We start from the raw sequence: 21,083 nt of genomic DNA, 5'->3' as shown, positions 1-21,083 counted from the left end.
GAGACAGCATCAGTGCACTGTGGAGTGCACTGCAGAGAGGAAGCACTATTTCTTCCCAACTATAGCAGAATAATCAGGCAGTATACTCATGAAACAGCAATGGGTTTGTTTTTTTCTGTTTCTTGGCAACAATTGCATATTTCCTTAAAAAGGAGAGAAAGGGATAGAGGGAAAAAAGGGGGATGGAAGGGATCTGAATGAGGGGGGACTGAGTCTGGTTTGTCTCAGAGGCACTGGATGACTAACACTTCAAGAATGATTCCACACTTTCCTCCAGTTACAAGCACACAAAATCTACTTACAACTCTGCTACAGGATAACCTATACATTTCAATACTGTCTTGTAAACTCATAAACTGTTTTTGGAAGTTTTGTACCATTTGTACCATGTATTAAAATAAAAGTAAAACTTAAAAGTCATAATAATGAAATAAAACAAAATTATGAGATATTAAATTGTAATTATGAGATTAAAAGTCCAAAATATGAGATATTAATTTATAACTGAGATAAAAGGCTCCAATATGTTAAATTAAGATATTCAAGTCATAATTGACAAAAAAAATGAAAATGAGAAAAAAAATTCTAAATTATGAGATAAATTTTTTTTATTAAAAATGTTGAAAAATGATGAGAAAAAGTTAAATATGACTAATTGTGACATGAAAAACTTGACATCTGTTAAAATTAGGAAATAAAAAGTCAATTGACATGAAAGTCAAACTTGTCATAAGAGCAGTTATTACAGAAGTGGAAATGATAACATGAAAAGTCAAAATTATGAGATAAAGTCATAATTATGACTTGAAAGTCAAAATTGTCATAAAAACAGTTATTACAGAAGTAGAATTTCTTACATGAATAATCAAAATTATGAGATAGTCATACATAAATCTTTAAAATGATAACAATTATGAGTCTAAATTATGAGATAAATTATGAGACAATTGAGATTAAGTAATAATTATGACAAACTCTTTCAAACTCAAATGTCATAATTCTTAATCTCATAATTATGGCTTATGTCATAATTATGATTTAAGCATGATTGTTTTCTTATGTGGCCAAAATGGGCTTTCTGTAAGACTCCATTAGTCATTAAATGGAAAACTGGACTCATTCTGTCATTCTAACGAGCTCCCAATAACTCTTTCTTCTGAAATTTGATATTCAAAACAGTATTTTTTTTAAACAAAGGTTTATTAGGAAAATTAATCATATGAGCAACTGATGAATGATTGTGTGAGAAACCCTCAGAATATGTGTACGTGTCATCGGTCCTCTCATCACAGAATCATGGAGCCCAGTGTTTGAATCCAGAGTTCCTTCAAAATCTTGGAATTAGCAGCAGAACCAATTTCCTTTCAAACAAAACCACAGGTTTAGAAAAAGAATATCATACTTTTAGTGCACCCGAGCTTACTGTGCAGATCAAAAACCAAGACGTAGCAACCCAATCATAGTTTACAATGACATTTAGCTTACGATAACATTTAGTCTGCTTTTTAAAACCAGATATATGATATTGCAATTGGTATATGGTACGATTCACGATTATTCCAAGTTTATTAGTCAGCATAACCTGTTACGTAATGTTCCCTCGTTCTCCCTAACCAACGATTCGTGCTGGACAGACCTTCAGAACAGTGAATCCCTTTGAGAACATGGACTTGCCCTCAACAGGGAAAGATTACCTCAATGGGAAAATAGAGTAAAACGTATTCATAGAATATTCCTTTTTTTAAGTGTACAGTGTGTTGACAGCTCCACTGAGTCATCTGCTTGTGTATTGTAAACACAGTGTGGTCTGTTAGATGGTTGGTCTGCGCTCACATCCTGGCCAGGTTAAACAGAGGAGGGACGCATTTGTAAACCGTCATTTGATGAGGCGTTTTAACCAATGGTGCAGGTGCAGATCTGAACAAGACATATTCATTACTCATGTTTGTCTATAAGGCCAGACGATTTTTAGTTGTGACCTTTAATTAGTCTTTAGCGAATCAAAGGGAGTCGGTGCAAATGTTCACATTTCTCAGCAGGTGGCCTTTGGTCTTGACAGTGACCAATGAACAATTTCTTAAAGTGGAGAACAAGACGGTGTTTGTAACCTGTTTTTCTGGGATTCTCCTTGCATGAGTTGTTCCATGAATTGCATCTTAATTCAAGCCAACAATTTATTTATGTTGCCAAAATTGAGTACTTTTTAAACCAGCTAATGAGATGATGACTTAATTCTATCTTTAATCAGGATGGCTGATTTTCCAGGGAATAGTTCAGTTCATAAATGATTAATTCCTCAGAGTAGATCACATTGTAATGACTCCATTATGTTAGTGAGGATCCATGCTTATAATAATATGTGTTTTGATTCAAGTGGATTTCCCTCCCATTTAACCCTGCGACTCAGGTTCTCCTACGAGTTGTAACCGGATTGCATGTGTCATTTGACTAAATGTTTAACCGCAGTTTTGGTATCCCGCTCCTGCGGTTCACTATTGGCCGGAGTTTGTTTAAGTTAAACTAAACTCCCACCATGGAGCTCTCACAGCTCTCATTGCTCAAGCTAATTACAGTGCATTGTGGGATTACCCTGCTGCACCATTCAAGCCAATTCTTTCCTTCCCCTCTCCCACAATTTTTTCTTCCTGTCTCTGATTTGATCTCATCTTCTCTTTCTCTACTCCTCCGTCTTCCCAAAGGTTCCTCACTCCCCATGTGTGCATGCCCATTTCTTTTAAATCATGTAAACAAAACATGCGTTTCAATTTCCTCCGATATATTTATTTAATCCATTTTTTTATACATATTTCCTCTTTTGCTTATATTCTTTGTCATAGCTCACTTTTTTCTGCAGGCGACTTGCATCCTTTAACCGAGATATTTCTGTGACCACATGTCTCCAGATGTTGGCAATCAGTGCTCAAAGCCAGCTGGGAGTCATTATCTGGGCATGCTGTACCAAACTTCTCCACCTCCTCTTCAAAACCCCTCCCACCTCCATACACCATGTTTCCATAGCCACAGTGCTGTTCTGTGGGATTTCAAGTGAGGAGAATTTGGAAAATGGGTTTGGCATGTATGTGGTGCTCCAAGCATGATTTGGCAGAATGTACTATAGAACTTATATTATTGTCAAGCTCCTAAAGCAAACTGTGTTGTAACGCAAGATAAAGAATTAAATATGTTGAAATCAGTCAAAATGCTGAATGACTTTGTGTTCTGAAACTGCTGAATGTCTGGCGGTTGACAATAAACAGCAGATCTGGTTTACTTAAATATTCAGGCTTCTGCTGAGGTAAGAAGAAATCGTAAAATCAGAGACTGAATTTGCCCAGTGAGTGGGGGAAAAAAAAGTTGAATTTGAATAAGGGTTGAATGTTATAGCAGCTGCAGCTTTTTTTCCAAGTAAAGCTCCAACTGGGAAAACGTGTTCTTAGGAAAACAGGATATTATTTAAAAAATCAAGCAAAAAAATAGATTTAAAAAAAAAGCATGCAAGTAATTGTATGGCCTTTTTTGTAAAACTCAAAGATGTGGTCACTATTAGATATACTGTACTTACAAGGAAACATTAGAAGCAACAGTATAATTCAATATTGGTTAAAGGTTGATGTGGTTGTAGGCTCCCGGGAGTTAGGAAAGGAAACAGATGCCATGGCAAAACCTCAATAGATGAGGGCAAGAATAAACCGCTGCTACTGAATCCCTGACTGGAGATGACCTTGTAGTCTAACTCTTTAACTCTTGCTGAGAAGGTGGCAACACTAGCTGCACATCATGTGGAGCACAGGGTCTCGACGTGGTGTTTCTGAGAGATATGAGAAGCAGAGGCCACATGCTGTCAGGGAATACATTTGCATTTTCATTCAGTTTCTCTGCTGTTTTTGTTTGTGCAGAAGTCTTATTTAGCAACATTTCACATTCATTTTTTCTTTAAATCTTGAAAACTGTTCATGCCCTGTATATGCACTAGCAGTCAAAATGTTTTTTGTGTTTTAATGTTTTTAAAGAATTCTCTTCTGCTCATCATGCCTGCATTTATTTGAATGCAGAATTATAGAAATGAATACTTTAATTTAGCCAGGATGTTTTAAATTGTTTAAAAGTGACGATAAAGACATTTATAATGTTACAAAAGATTTCTATTTCAGATAACTTTCTATTCATCAAAGAAACCTGAAAAAATTCTACTCCGCCGTTTCCAACATAATAATAATAATTATAATAATAATAATAATAATAATAATAATAATAATAATAATAAATGTATTTGAGCAGCAAATCAGAATATTAGAAAGATTTCTGAAGGATCATGTGACTGGAGTAATGATGGCAAAAATTCAGCTTTGAAACACCACAGGAATTAATTAGCCTACATTTTAAAATACTCAAATAAAAAACAGTTATTTTAAATAGTAAAAATATTTTAAAGTTTTACGGTTTTTGCTGTAATTTGGATCAAATATATTAAAAAAATCTTTATTTTCAAAAGCTTTTGATTGGTAGTATAGCACTAGGCCTACTGTCTGTCTGTTCAAAATAAATGGGGGGAAAAAAGAGAGAAAGAAAGAATGCATTTCCTGTTTGTACCAAACTCGTGTCGAACCGTGACCCCACAATCAAGTACATACAAAACCGTGACTTCTGTGTACCATTACACCCTTAGCACAGTACAGATATAATCCAAAATAGCAACAGATTCTGGCGAAAAACAAATCAGACCCCTTAGATGCGTATGAATATATTTGTTAAAGTACTGGTTCATTAACCATCAACAAACTAACGATCTGCTAAAGGTAGGATAAATGGATGGATGGAGCGCCAGACATTAAGCTATGCTTTTCAATGCAAATGTTAAGTGTTTTATTTACTTGAAAGCAATCCAGTGAGACTATTAATTTAATGAATCACAGTTGTTCTTCAAAATCTTTTCTATGGGGAATGAACATTAATGAGAAATCATACAATGGCTAAAACGAATCCACATGTGATTTGTTTACAGCTAAAGTGAATCACACTATAGCTTCCTCTCCATGTTTTCTCACCTCGGGGTATTAAATAAGCTGAACCAGGAGTTTACTTCATTCACTGATCTCATTCACCTGCTCTTAAAAGACTTAAAATTAATGGGAAAGTTAAATACAAGGAATGAATGAATGAATGAAGATTATATATATATATATATATCTATCTATCTATCTATCTATCTATCTATCTATATATATATATATTAGAAACTAATATTTGGATGTATTTAATGATCAGCAAAGGTACAAAAAAGGCATTTATAATGTTACCAAATATTTATATTTAAAAAAATAAACTGTTTATCCCACAAATATACACAGATAAATATTAATAAGAAATGTTTCTTGAATACCAAATTACCATATTAAATGATTTCCAAAGGATCATGTGACACTGAAGACTGGAGTAGTGATGTAGAAAAGTGTATCCTGAAGTCTATCAAATGCATTTTTGCCCTGTTTCCTGTCTCTCCTCTAAACTAGTAATTGCATAGATATGTTTAAATGGCCTTGTCAGATGATATCAGTTCTTTGGAGTGAGAAAAGCATGTTACATAGTAAAACCACAGGCAGATCTCTAATGGCATATTGCATGTTGTCAGAGGGTTGTGGTTGTTAACTGGATGTTTTCCTTTTAGAGACTTGGCATTATACATTGCCGTTCGTGTTGTACAAATGTATAGGCAATCCTATTCACTGTTCAACAAGTGAACAAGCGGTGCTTAACCTTTCCAGAATGTATTCCTTATGGGATGAACAGAATATCTCATGTCAATATCCAAAGGGACAAAAATGTAGAATACAAAAATTTATTTGCATATTCCTTTCCATATTTAATAATATTTAATCATTTACCATTATTTAAGCAGTTTTAAGAAGAAGAAAATAACTGCAAAACTGAAATAACTAAGTTGTAACTAAGTTATAGTTTATATCACTGTTCCATGATAACATTCATTGGCTAAAGTAAAAATCTAAAATGTACAGTAGCCAAAAATTTATGAAAGACAGTAAATACTTCAGACTGTTTGTGGTATATGCAAGGAGATCACTTATGGAAAAAAAGCAATTCACAACATTCTCATTTAACAACTAAACTGACACTAATCGTTCACAGCATCTTTTGGTGTGTTGTGGAATGCAGATGTTTTTCAAGACAGACACACGACAGAGGCCTTAGTGGTGGGGTGTAGCATCCTTTATTTCAAATACCTTTACAATAGCCCTGAGGCTGGTCTCAAATACATTTCTGACATGGGAAGCCTATTGGTAAACTCTTTGGTTAAAGGCATAAAAAACCACTTTGAAGAAACCTGCATTTGAATAAGTAAAGGAGTTAGTGTAGTGTTTACATTGGTAGCACCAAGTTTATATTCAAGTTTTATTTTTAATTCCAACAATTAAGTGTACCAGAGAATAATGCAAGTAAAGAATTGCTAGGACTTGGTTGCAAGCAGGGTCCAAAATAATTACTTTAAATAAATTTTTCAGGTATATTTGACAGTATATATAAACATACTGTCGAGGATAGATAGATAGATAGATAGATCTATTGATTGATTGATTGATTGATTGATTGATTGATTGATTGATTGATTGATTGATTGATAAGAATGTGTTCATTTTGGACCCTGGCTGCAAGATTGTTTTTTAAATGCGTTTTAAAGAGTCTAAGTCTGCATCATCAAAGAGAGATGACATCAAAGAGATTTCAGCTCCTTACCACTGAAAAAAATATTTTTTTGTGCCCTCAACAGTGGATATATTACTTAATGCTAATTTCTGGCAGTCATGGACAACTTGATACATTAATATAGTCAAAGCTCTAGAATCTACTCCAACATTGACGTAATCTGTGAAACGACTTGATTATTCCCTTTAGCTACAAAGAAATAAGTGACAAAAATATTTTTTAAGAATTCTGACACAATCATTTACTGTCTTTTAGGAAATGTAAGAGATTATGAAAAACATTTTAGGTTCAGATATATCATTCACATGAAAAACAGACAAAAAACAAAAACAGTTAAAGCTTGTGCTATATTGCCACCCACTCCGTTTATTCCTGAACCCCTCCCACTATCCAATCACCCTCTCGACTCCAGGGAAATCTTGCGGGATACAGTTTGGTAAAAGACCCCAGTGACCAATGAGCGGTAGTCGGGTACTTTGAAAAGGTGGCGATAGGCGTATGTATTGTCATAGGGCCGTCCTCGACTCACCAAGGTGCGCAGATGCATCTCATTTACCTGGTTACCCACGGCCAGCACGTACAGCTCAATGCCCGCTTTGCTCACCTGGTCCACGGATTTTTCAATCAGGTCGTTGCTTACACCTTGGGAACGACCATCCGAAAACAACAGCAGCTTCTTCTTCCTCGTCCTGCCGCCCCTGAAGCGCTCAATTGCGAAGTTGAGAGCATTTGTTACCTGTGTACCTGCATCCTGGAACTTTGCCTCTGTGATTTGAGAGACCACCTGGGTGGTGTTTGAGGAAAATTCAGCCTCTAAGTTGGCATTGTTGCTGTACTGCCCAATGCCAACCCGGACCTGGAAGCCTCCTCTTTCTGCTGACAAAAAGCGCTTAGTCAGCATTTGTGCTAACTCCTTGGTCATCTCGAAGTTCGTGGAGCCCACGCTTGCTGAGCTGTCCATCATGATGAGGACATCGGTGTTGTCATTAAATGAAACTGGACAAGAGGAAGGAGGCGTAACTGTTATTATCTCATAGTCAAAACACCAACAATTGTGGCTCTCAAATCTATACTTACTCGGACAAGTATAGTTGGGACACTTCTTGTCTGTGAAGAAAGCACAACATTGTAAATATCTCTCAAAATCAAATCCAGAACCCACAAAGCACCCTAAATCTGCAGCAGATGCAGTATTTAACCTACCTTCACAGATCCTCTCAGTCAGGTTTTGCAGGAAACTGTCATCCAGAAGAAGACCAAAGTTGTTTAAGACAAAGGAGAAGCCTTGTCTGGGATCATCTTTACATACAACCTCATCAAGCTGTTCTGGATTGGGCTGCCTTTCTGCATAATCCGTCACTCCAACGCCACCAACCTGCCAGAAATATTAGAGAGTCAAGGTTTCAGTCCACCGGTGCATCTTTTCTGGTTGTGGACTTCATTAAACTCCATGTCATGGGACCATACTTGGATGCCAATAACATCAAACTCATTTGATCACAAGTTTTCCCTAACCAAAAATCACATCTGCTGGATATTCGATTCATATCAATGAATAATGAGTAACACTTCTATGGAAGCTGTTTCGGTACATCTCCTCAAAGAACTGTTTTAGTTCATTAGCACAAAGTTCAACGCAGGGTGTATGGAAAAATGTGCTATATTTGCCAGAATATTACATTTCTTTCTGCATACTTGCATACACTTTCACACTTAAATATCCAGTGAGAGACACTTGAAGCATGCTCAGCTTAATCTGAAACAGATGTGTGCGAATTTGGCAATGTTTTATGTTGGTTGCTGCACATATTGCGGCAACAGCCTAACCAGTGCTCTTAACAAAATCAAGCAACAAAATGTATTTTAATGTGATTCATATTTCAGGGGACTTGTACCTGAGTGCTCCGCACCACAAGTGCAATGCTGTATCAGGTGCGTTACCAAGCAAGTTTACTATGTCAGTATAGCCATACACATGGAGCTGGTTATGTGATGCAATTGTCGAAATCATATGCTATGGTAAAAGTACTTTGAGGTAATATGTAGTTTTGCGCAAGTAGCTGTGCAAAACCCAATCCCAATTAATCGGCATAATTTGTGTGAACAGGAATAAAAATGATTGTTTTTTTTTTTACTGTAAATAGTGTTTATTTCAACTAGAAACTGGAATTGTACCATATGTGTAGGTATGTTTTTTATAGTTTTCCAAAAGTTGAGGCTTGTTCTTTCCAAAAAAGCCTATGTTGTCTGAGTTCATTAGCTTTACCTTCAGTCCCTTGCCGCACAGCACGTTTAGAGGCACAACGTCTCTTCTGGTGTCAGAGCGTCCATCAGTAAGGACAATGACCACACTCCTCTCCGTCACAAGCTTGTTTATCATGTTGTTTAGCGAGTACTGCAGAGCTTCTCCAGTGTATGTGGCTTCAGCCAGCCAGCGCAATTCTTTCACAGCTCTAAAGTGAAAAAGATCCTTTTTTTTTTTTATTTCTTCAGACACAATTACCAGACATGCATACGAAATGGAAGCTTATCTGAGGAGGAAACAAATAACTTCAAGCCACAGAATTGTATGTTGAAGTTGTTTTTGCCATAATGTGTGCAGACTATGGCTTTTAACAAAAGAACGTTGATATTACATACTGTTTTAGGTCTGTCAAGGTCTTAATGTTGGGGTCGCCAAGCTGTACGACCTCCTGAGCATTGGCACCGCTATACTGCACCACGCCAATACGAGACTCATTGGCACCAAACTGAAAGAAAAATAAAGAAACTCAGCTTAAAAACATCACTGAGTGAAATTCATTCAGAAGAGCCCATGCATCTAGTATGTAACCACCATGCTTTTAAGATTGGAGAAGACCAAATGTAATAATTTATGAATCAATCATTGAAAAACCCAATTCGATCAAACGCTAATCTGAATAATATTGGAAACTTGTCTTCCTTAGTGTCTATGGTGATTACAACTCTAATAAATTAAAGCTGACAGCTAACTGAAATGTTAATGAGTCTCTTGTTGATCTAAAAAGGAAGCTTACCTGTCTTAACTTGAGCCTGTCCATTACCGTCACAATGAATTCTTTAGCGATGGCAAAGTTAGAAGCTCCAATACTCTCAGAGCTGTCCACAATGAAGGCAATGTCCAGGGGTCCACATTTGCATTCTTAATAAACAAGAAAATACATGCATATAGAGAAGATGCCCTTGCTAAACGCTATATTAAAACACAGTTTTTAATATACTTCAAAGTTGTGGGACTTACCACAGCAAGCTGAAAGAAAGAAAGAAAGAAAGAAAGAAAGAAAGAAAGAAAGAAAGAAAGAAAGAAAGAAAGAAAGAAAGAAAGAAAGAAAGAAAGAAAAAAGAAAGAAAGAAAGAAAGAAAGAAAGTACATTACATTTGCATCAAATTTGACAATATCAGACAAATCAGAAACATTCAAAACAGTTAAGGATCCACAACTATTTTGCTATTTCACAGAAGGAAGAATCTAGTCTGAAAATAATAAATGTTCATAAAACTTTACTCATTAACACTTTCAAAAGATCAGTTAATGCTCTGACCTAAACACCTGACAGTGTTATTATTTTATGTTTGAATTTATAATCCTAAAGTAGAATTTCAAAAAGACCATAATCTGTGTTTAATCTGTGGTGGCAATAATGAACAGAGCAATGGCTTATAAACCTCTACTATACAGATGTAAAATAAACCGATCTGTGAAAATCTGGACAGAACAAGGCAAAAGTTATATGCTTGGTAGTAAAAAATAAATTATAAAACTCTAATAAACACAAAACAGCCTAATCTCAAATGAATGGTTGGAGCTATTTGTCTTGATGGCTGAAACAGATCTTTTTTACTTTGGACAATTTTGTCTGCTTTTTTTCTGGTCCCTGAGGTTTCATTCATATAAGTAATACATTTCAAACTCTGCTTTTAATCATTGTGTTTAATCTTGCATGACTAAAGTCATTTATAAAATTAAATACTAACACAACAAGAGTCAAGTTTTTTTATATAGCAACTCAAAAATGAATGCACAAGGGCCGTACAGGGAGAACCTTCATATCTAAAAAATGTGGGCCATATAAAACAGCAGCCAACAACACATTTGCACCTGATTGGTTAACACTATCAAATCCCCTTCCTTTAAACTAATGTGTAACATTACACTGAACTTTTATATACTTCTGTTCAAAGCATCAGTGTTTTCTCTCTCTTGGATTATGTCCTGCTTTCACATGCCCGGATGGTGATATTAAATATTTAAGTTAAGCTTCCAAAACTAATATTTATGATAAACATGCACAATATGATCATTTAAATGAATCCATTCTGGGTAAAAGGCTCCAGCTCCAACGAGAGTTATGAAACAAAATAATGAATATCCTTTCAAAAGCAAAAAAGACATAATTTGATTAACTTGATTAACTAGACATATTATAAATTTTTTTGGGGGGGAAAAAAGCACATTTATATATGAATGGTGGTCTTAAAGTATTTTCTAATTTCTCTCATGCCTTACTCAACTTTTTGCATGTTTTCTGCTGGTCTGCAGAGTATTGTGAACCCTGAGCTGGCTAGGTGGATTGCTGCATCTTAACTTCATGGCATGAGTTGATGTTAAATCAGTGTGGGCGACAGGCAGTACGCCATTTATGGAGGCAGAGAAACCGAGTAGTGAGTCATGGGTAAATACAAAAACAGGTCTACTCACAGCACATCTTCATGATGATATCCAGAATCTCACATTCCTACAAATAGAGAGAGACAGTAATACAGACGGCTGCTTCTGCAACTGACTTTCTCTGTCAACATTTTGTAACACAAAATGGAGCCATAAATCCATGCTGTTTTAATTACAGGAAAATTCTGCTGCACAACGCTCCCCAAAGACTCACATACTGCAATACACTTTTTTGTGCATTTCTTCTTGTGCTTAAGGGTGCAAGCACATACTATATAAATATACAACATCAGTCCTGATGAAGGGGTCTGTACTAAAAAAAGTACAAATCTTTAAAGTAAAGAGTAAAAGAGACAATTTATTGAAACTAACCACTAAATAAATGACTCATTCTATACCAAACCATTTTTTTTTACATCAGACATATACAGTGCTTTGTACACATAACTAACATATTTACATATCAGTGCAAATTTGGTATTAAGAAATTTACACAGTATTAAAAGAGAGATTATACTATTCCTAAACACCAGAATAACTAATAATAAAAGTAAAATGTGGGACACTTTAAACCGTTTCTGATGGTGTAGCACCTACAGCTCTGCAGATCTTTCTGAAGGACGTTATTAATTAGTCTGATTTTAAAAGTTTATTCGGCACATTTAGCACTGCTTGCTTAGTAAACCTGTCACGATGGAGCATTAAAAACTAAATTGAACTGTTTCAATAGATGTTTTAAAGGCACAGCAGCAAGATAACAGCCCGTTCAATTCTATAATGGTCAAAATGGTCTAGTGGTCATTGAATAATTTTGGATTATGCATTATAAGTCGCCCTCAAAAAAAAAAAAAAAAAAGAGTACAAAACGACCTCTATAAATGTCACTCTTGAAAACTGCACATCTATAGTCAGTGTCATGCATTCATTTCTTTATATATGCTGCTGGAACAACGCAGCTGTTGTGTGCTATTAAAAGATGCTTTTATTCCACAAAAGGAGTAGTCTAGTATGTGCTTGGGCCTTGGCTAGAGATTTCCATCGCTACTGACTGTCAATGATGTGGAATTCACAAAAATAAAGGAAAGTGAATTGTGGAATGCTCAGGATCATTTATCAGGAGCACTGTACCATTTGCTTTGCTCTTTGTCTCTTAATACAGGAAACTGTGCTGGAACATTTGCATTAGACTATATCCAATAATGTGTGTGCCTTTCTTTGATTTGTGCATTCTGTAAAACTTAGTTTATTTAAATTAAACACACTCACATCAGCTCCTTGTGGCCCAGGTGGTCCTGGTGGTCCCTGTGCATGAATACAAGACAAATGAAATGTACAATGTGCAAACTGAATTCACACACCAAATACAAATACGACAGCTTCTGTAATATCGAACAACATAAGAAGGTCACTGTCTGCTTTGTTACATGCTACACAGATTTAGTTCTGCCAAAGCAAAGAAGCTCTGAATCTCATTCCAAATAAGAGCATTTTTTGAGACCGTCAAGTCTCCTCCTCTCTGGATGTCATCCAGTGGCAAAGAGGAGCATCACAAAATTGCAGGCTGAGAGAAATTTCCCTTCCCACACTCCCATAACTCACTGCTGCTTAGCGCCGTTTCACATAATGTTAGATATGTACACTTAAAAACTTCTCTTGGCTCCTCTGAACAGTACAGCAAAAGAGCCTGGTTGTTTACTTCTGAAAATATAATAATGCCAATCATCTTCTACGTGTATGTGATTTGGAGATATTTTTTAGATATTTAACCAGGTACAGGTCAAGGTTTTTGACATATTTTTGGTTAAGTGAACATGTCAAATGTGGCCAGTGGTGTTTCTGATACTTCATCAAGCTAACAATAAAACTTGTTTTTCTAACTTTTATTTGGCCAAAATTTTGAGGTTAGATTTGTTGATCACATTCCACTGAATTTCTCAACAAAAAGTCTCACTGAACATCTATGCGCCTTTGGACGTCTGACATTTGGCACAAACATTTTAGATCTCAAAAGTTCCAAGACTCAATTCTGACAGCAGATCAGTATGTTTGTTTCTCTGATCCAGAATACAAATACATTGATTAAAGTATGCCAGAATATTGACACAAGCACCATAAATGGTGCAGAATATTGTACTCATATAAACCTTCATTTGAGAACATGAATCATGATATAATGTCAACTTTTATCATAGTCCAGTAAGGGAATATACATTGGGCACATGCTAAATACATGAAGCGGTGCACTTACAGGATTTCCTTCAGGTCCTCTATGTCCTTTGGCTCCTTTAGGCCCTGGTGGTCCTGGTCTGTCATTCTGTGGAACATAAAATATGAACATTAAGCCTGGAAAATACAGTGCTTGCAGAGTTATTAGTAGCTGTACCATTTTAATATGGTTAATATATGTCATTTACAGTGTAAATAATAATAATAAAAAAACATCTGTTTTATATTTTTGTGAATTTAGAAAGACAAAGATTTTGTAAATAGTAAGTAAAACGAGTGTATACTTTTAATTTGATTTGCATTTTCTATATGTCCTACTTTTACAGTGGGATCCACTAGTGAAAATGCATCTACTGTGCTTTTTTTTACAAATGAAATTATCAGCAAAACAGCTAAAATATTACTCCAAATAGTCATTTTATATCAATATTCAAATTTTTTTTTTCAAAACTCATGTTTATTTCTACATTTAATTTAGACTCTTAATTTCAATTTCAGACTTTTGGACATCACTGTTATATCACTACTATAAGCATTGCAATCAGCTGTTTAAAACTCTCCCAGACAACAATCTTCATATAAACAATTTAAATGGTCGGCAATAATTCAGCTGACTCTGCACAGTTTTTCCTCCTGCCCAGCAGATACATTCATCCCTCATGTGTGTCTTGTGCCAGATTACGGTCAGGTGGTGAGATAATACTAACCACCTATCCCTATTTTCTAGATGTCTCTCCCATGCTGCTTCAATTACCTTCAAATTCCTTACTTCAAGGTCCACAACTGTCACAGATGTTCTCCTAGCAAGCCCAGTAGGGACGAGGTTAAATGATGCCATCTTACCAATATTGTTTTGGTTCATTGTGATTACTTTGACATTTACGAGACCAAGTGTGGGCCCCTCGGGTTTGGGAGAGGCCGGAGGAACCCAATCAATTGTTTACAAGGACAGAAAAACATTTCTAAACACTCTTGGCCAGCAGAAAGACAAAGTCAAACATAAGGAAAAGCAAAGAACCTTCATGGCTCATATAGAGCAGATGTGGGGCCCTGAATATCAGTGTATACAAAACAATGTATGCACCATTAAATCAAACACTTTACAAAAAGACCATTAGACAGCTGCAGGTCATCCAGAACGCTGCTGCCAGGATTCTGACTATAACCAGAAAATCTGAGCATATCACACCAGTCCTCAGGTCCTTACACTGGCTTCCAGTTATATTTAGGATTTATTTTAAAGTACTTTTGCTCGTTTATAAATCTATCAATGACCTAGGACCTAAATACATTGTAGATATGTTCACTGAATATAAACCTAACAGACCACTCAGTTCATTGGTATCGAGGCAGTTAGAAATACCAAGGGTTCACACAAAACAAGCTAAGTCTATTATGCTATTAAAGCTATTATGCTGCCCGCAGTTGGAAACAGCTTCCAGAAGAGATCAGATGTGCTAAAACATTAGCCACATTTAAATCCTGACTTAAAACTCATCTGTTTAGCTGTGCATTTATTGAATGAGCACTGTGCTACGTCCGAAATGATTGCACTATATTTTAAATATAATAATTTTCTATCTTTAACTGTTTTAAATTAATTTTAAATCACTTTTTTAAATAATTTTAAAAGTTTTTAAATTCCTTGTTGTATTGTTGTGATTATTATTATTTTTTATGATTATTTTACTTCCGTTTATGTAAAGAATTTTAAGGCTGCCAAAAATAGCATCCTTTCACATGGGATGTCCGCTCATTGGCTGATTTTGCCTTTCCTCTCCTCTCTGGAGAAGCATTCAGACTTTGCCCTTGCAAATTCCTCCATAGCGAATCCGCCATGGTGCAAGTGCAACTGGCATTTAAAGGGAATGGGAGATGAGACTCTGATTTATTGAATGTTACACCCAAAACACACCCATGACTCTTTAAGCGAATAGGTCTAACCAGGGGCGTCACTTCTGCCCAGCCCCCCTAAAAAAAATATTTGATTAATAAATTTTTGATCGCTTCAGTCCCCTTTAAAAAACTAATTTGAAACGGCGGCAAGCTGCGTCAAGTTTCGGCTCCTCCCCTTATCTGAGTCTGCTTGGATTTAGCGCATAATGCGCTAAAAAAAATGCGCTGCGCATAATGCGCTTGAAAAATGCGCTGCGCATTTTACAATCTGCAGGGGCGCCGAGCAGAGCAAACATCAGAGAGCACAAGGTGTGTGTCGTGTGTGCGTGCATTTATTGATAGATTGCTAATGCTATGATATTACATCTGCATCGGTGCAATTCTTTGTCATAAATACATTGCAGTTTACATAATGTAATGTTACTGGAGCATTGGGAGCACACGGGACGGCTCGGTTTCTCATCCAATACCAATACGTTTCGCTGCGTTCACCTTCAGCCCTTGTGTTATAGTTGTTTTTTATTCCTACAAAAATGAAGTGATTAACACCCATGAAAACATACTTTAGATTCAGAAAACGATCATGATTTATTTTAATTTACCTTTTACAATTACAGACATATTATAATGTATTTTGACATTACATTATGCAGCCATGCACAGAAATGACACACATCATTGTCTGAAAGCACTAGATGGCCCAGAGAGAGAATGTGGAGTTATTTTGTTTTGTATTATTAAATATAGTTTATTATTAAGTAATAATGAATCAGGAGGAGTGTCATGATACATAAATTAGAGTAAGCGTAAAGTAAAGGGATTTTTGATTTTCTTGATTTATACTATTTATACTAGATTTGTACTTGATTTATAGAAGTGGCAAATTGATAATTCATGTTGTTATTTTTATAATAATAGAAATAAATATAGAACAGATTAATCATATTGCCAATAGACAATTACATTAATACATGGTTGTCTATATTCTTTATGAATATAGCTGGTTAGTTAAAATACTTAAAATGACATCAATTTTCATGGGGTGACTTTATGAATATCCAACCGTATTGTTGATTATAAAGGCTAAAAAGCTAAAAAACTAAAATAATTTATATTTCATTGTAGATGGATATACGACATTTTTTCTTGTCGTGCGGGAGTAGGTCTGCAAATGAGCAACAGTCAGGTGAGAATAGAACGTAGACAGCCTCTCACACACACAATACCACTGTGTTCTCCCAAGATTCATTACAGTCTTGAACCCGGACATTGTTTTAATTGTCTGCCAATTTCCCTGTACATTTTATAAGAAAAAGCAGTGGTATCGTCAAATTTTCTGGTTAAAATGTTATTTAATTTTGTCAGAAAAATTCCTATCTGAGGTTTGTATGTGAGCATAGAAATGCAAACAGTAAAATGTTGTGTTTGTACTGCAAACATGTGTGCGTGTGTTTGTACAGTGAATGAATCAGGAGGTCTTCATTGTAAAAAAAAAAAAAACATTCCCTATTTTCTAGTGGTCACATCCAATAATTATTTTTTTATTAAAGTGTTGTATATGGCTCAGTCAGTACTCCTACTCCCATATATGAAATACAGGGAATACAATGGAATAGTGGATTGCAGTAAGGTTAGTAGCATGCCACCCTACCCTAATAGTCAAATAATATTTTTTTAATCATACCCTATTGTGATCTGAGCACCCCTAAAATCAAAACCCCAAAAAATCACCTAGGTCTAACCCTTTTGGACCATGTGCCTGTACCATTTTTTTTCCCCTTGTTAAACTTGCAAAAGTGGATTCGGACATGCCCTAAGTGCACCTGCGCCATGCATTTACAAATGCAATAAGACTTTTCTTCTCAGAATTGCGAGTTAACATCTTGTATTTGACTCTTTTTTTTTTCACAAAGTTAATATTTTGCAACTCTGAATTTATATCTCGCAAAAATTGCTTTTGAAGAATTGTTTTTATCCACCACAAAATAAAATATAAAATGGTAACTGCGACTTTTTATCACACAATTCATACTTTTTTTTCTAGCATTTGTGTTTATATCTCAAAATTCTGACTTTTCTTTTGAGATCTGTGAATTTACAGCATATCTCCCAATTGCAAGTTACAAACTCGCAATTATAAACTTGCAACTCTGACTCTTTTTCTCAGAACTACAATTTTAGTTTTTGAAACTGTGAATCAAATCTGATGTTTATTATGAAAAGCCTCTGGCCCGGTTTTAAGATTCAGTTGTAAAACACATAGTAAACATTTTAGTTTATGGCCTCTGCAATACAGCTAATGATTACTTTTGGAATTATAGTCAGTTTGCTACTTTTTGATCTTTGCGCAACCAAACGCTTGTTTCCATTGTCTAGATAAACTTAAGTATGGTAAACTACTCAAAACCTTTACAGGGGGTCTTTAGCCAGTAAAATTAAACCCTCCAAAATGAGCACTAGCACAGGATCTTGTGAGCAGCTGAAGAGTGTTACAGGGAGGTGATAAACACAAGGGTACGTTTCTAATTATTGTAAAGTGTGTGTTTGAACTTTGAGTGCATCTGTCTGAACCATTGCGTTTCATGTTTTAGGCACCAGACGTGCTCTAAGTGATCTCTTCTGACTAAACAAATGAGTTGTCTTTCTGAAATGTGTCTGAACACTATTCATAACACAGTGCAATGTTGCATTTCCAGCCTTGCCACATGGGTCACTATAGAAGACAATGGTTTAAATGTCCAAAAATTAAACACTTTATAATTAAATAACATATAATTATAATAATTAAACAACATATACTGTATGTTGCTTGCTTTAAAAAAATGCATATACTTACTAAGGCTGCATTTATTTGATCAAAAACACATATAAAGGTTGACCGATTGATCGGTTTTGGTGATTAATAAGGACCAATAATCAATTGCTGAAACTATCGGTGTTTGACAAAATTCCATATTGGAAGTTTTTCCGGGTTGCGTCAGTTGTTGGAGCAGCTGAGGAGGGTCCACTGTCATTATACAGTACAAGAGCAGCTTCTAGAGGCAAATCACTGATGCCTCTGCTGTTTGTTTTGACACGTGAGGCTGCACGCTGCACAGAGCGGGACGATTCAGATGCGGAAGATCGACAATGAAACCGTATGTATACAGTATACTACACTATATGTTTTCATATCATTATAAAGTAATTAATTTGTTGACTAGATGCTGCATTAGTAGAGAAAAACAGTATGTTTGCAGTTAAGGCTGAGAGGATGCTAACATTAGTAGAACATTGAGCAGTTAAAACGATGTGACCAAAACACATGCAAATCTGCCCCAAATGTTTAATGCCACAATTGTTAACATCTATTTCCATTAGTTTATTGTTACCATCTTTAATCCAGAGAAGTTGCATATTTAAAGCTAGTGACATGAGAAAGCAAATGCAACCGACAGAAATCCTTCCTCGCTACAGAGTACCACTCACATAGCTTTCCATTGAATTACATTACATTTTTCTTACAATAATTTTAATGTGCATAATGACTTCACCCTAGGCTTGGAGATTGTGTATTGTGCTATAATATAGATCACACTTTCTCTTTCTGTTTTGTTTTGCTTTTTCAAACTCCAAACTTCAAAATCATCAATGCCACATTGTTCATTCTTAAAGTGAACTTTTGCCTGTTTGGGGATTAAATAATGAGTTTTGGACAGCTGCTTGGATTGAAGGCATCTGTTAGTTAATGAACTAAAACTGATCAATGTATAATTTATATTTAATACTAATATTTTATTGCATTTTAAATTTGTGGTTCAGTACTGTTTTTTTTTTGTAATAAAGTTCACTATTTTAGCTTTCATTCAGTACGTATTGTAAAAAGTATTTTTAATTAATCGGTTATCGGTCAGTGTGGTCCAACCTTGCTATCGGTATCGGTAAAATCCACTATTAGTTGACACACTAATAAAAAAAAAAAAAAAAAAAAAAAACATAATATTATGAAAAAGCATTAGAATTTAAAATAAATGTTAATTTAATTAATAAATTCAATTAAATTAATAAATTGTATAATATATATTTTTTGCTGTGATGGCAAATTTGAATTTGCTGCAAAGCAATCTTTCCACATATGCATGTCTTCATCAATTCCTTTAAGTTTTTGGTTTTGCAAGGACTAAGACAAACACAGTGATGAATAGGGAAGCAGTCTGGGCGTTAGGTCATCAAAAATCGACTCCAGATGACTGAAGATGAAATTTTGCGAGCACGTGTAGTTGTTGCCATTTTGCATCTGCTTGTTCAACCACAATGAAGCGACTCAGACTGTTTTGATGTAAAAATTAAACATGAGCATATGTGTGATATGTTTACAGCTGGCATTCATCTCACCACTGAAGTACAATTGTACAATTTATTCCATTAGGATCCAAGTTTGGGATTACAAAACAAACAGCTCTAGATCTACCTGCTGATTAGATCAAATAAAAACTGAGCGCTTAAATGTTGTCTAAGAGGAAAATGCTGCTATCTTAATCCTGCAGATGTGCAAAATGGCCAGAATGATCAAAGAACTGAACTTGTAGGCAGTTTCCTCAAACATTTGCACTGCAGAAGTGCACAGCTAGACAACATAAACAACAATATTAGTCATCATATCTGCTGCTGGTTCCCTGTCAAGTCCCTGCTGACTTCCGTCTCCTGATTGGAATAAGTCTGAATGATGAATGCACGGGATCAAACTCTTTTCTTCCAGGCTACTAGTGGTTTTCTGACCACCCAGATGGATGGAGAAGTTTATTTTGGAATGAAATCTGATTATTTCCACTTGTAAATACAGACAGGGCAGAGAATAATTGCATCTTTCAGATGTTTGTACATGTGTGGGATCAGAAAACAAAAACAAGAAAACACAGCCACAGATCAAGGCTCAAGCACAATTCAGGTGCAAGTCTATGGCCTTTTTCCTCATATGTTTTATTATCTGTCAAGAAAAAAAATTACGTCTACTTATAAATGTATAATAACACACCTTTCTTTCACAAGTTGTATGATTTATGGCATTCATGTACAGTATGGAGTGCCAAAATGTTAAACTTAGGAGCTGAATCAAAAACTATGTAGCAAGCCCACTAATACATTTACATTTAGTCATTTTGCAGAACGCGTTTTATCCAAAGTGACTTACAATTGGGGAATACATAAAGTGATTCTTCTTAAAGAAAACACAGGAAGTGCTTGTAATACCAAGTTTCAGGCATTTGTTCAAATACGTACAAGCTAGAAACACCTAAATATGTACTAAATGAACATTGCATCTTCTCAAAAGGCTGTTTTTGCAGTGGCTAAATCAAGCATCTTGAAAATTTTCATTGGCCAAAAAAGGTTCAAGATGCTAGATGATTGCCAATAATGCCTCCATTGCAACATCTGTCCTATTAGCTGTTCTAAAACAACATATCGAAAATCTCACCAGACAGCAGGAATCTTAATTTAATTGACCAAATCCAAACTTCTTTGCCATAATTTCTACCATCTAAAATCAATCACCAAGGACAAAAAACAGCAC

At 35.4% G+C, this 21,083-nt stretch overlaps 1 protein-coding gene across 1 annotated transcript in view; it reads right to left on the bottom strand.

Moving 5' to 3' along the window:
• Window positions 1-6,207: 6,207 nt before the first annotated feature.
• The window catches only part of LOC109098825 (collagen, type VI, alpha 1), a 39,074-nt gene continuing 24,198 nt past the window's right edge, over window positions 6,208-21,083 (bottom strand). Inside the window, exons 26-35 of the mRNA XM_042733901.1 lie at window positions 13,659-13,724; window positions 12,677-12,712; window positions 11,441-11,477; window positions 9,983-9,991; window positions 9,759-9,883; window positions 9,361-9,470; window positions 8,987-9,173; window positions 7,924-8,095; window positions 7,798-7,827; window positions 6,208-7,716 (exon numbers count right to left, since the gene is read on the bottom strand). Of these exons, the coding sequence (XP_042589835.1) occupies window positions 7,115-7,716; window positions 7,798-7,827; window positions 7,924-8,095; window positions 8,987-9,173; window positions 9,361-9,470; window positions 9,759-9,883; window positions 9,983-9,991; window positions 11,441-11,477; window positions 12,677-12,712; window positions 13,659-13,724 (1,374 nt within the window). The 3' untranslated portion in view covers window positions 6,208-7,114. The remainder of the gene's footprint in view (window positions 7,717-7,797; window positions 7,828-7,923; window positions 8,096-8,986; window positions 9,174-9,360; window positions 9,471-9,758; window positions 9,884-9,982; window positions 9,992-11,440; window positions 11,478-12,676; window positions 12,713-13,658; window positions 13,725-21,083) is intronic.

Source organism: Cyprinus carpio, chromosome B11, assembly GCF_018340385.1.
Source record: "Cyprinus carpio isolate SPL01 chromosome B11, ASM1834038v1, whole genome shotgun sequence".
Classification (NCBI taxonomy): domain Eukaryota; kingdom Metazoa; phylum Chordata; class Actinopteri; order Cypriniformes; family Cyprinidae; genus Cyprinus; species Cyprinus carpio.
The sequence above is the reverse complement of the archived record's forward strand: the minus strand, read 5'-3'. Positions and strand labels throughout refer to the sequence as shown.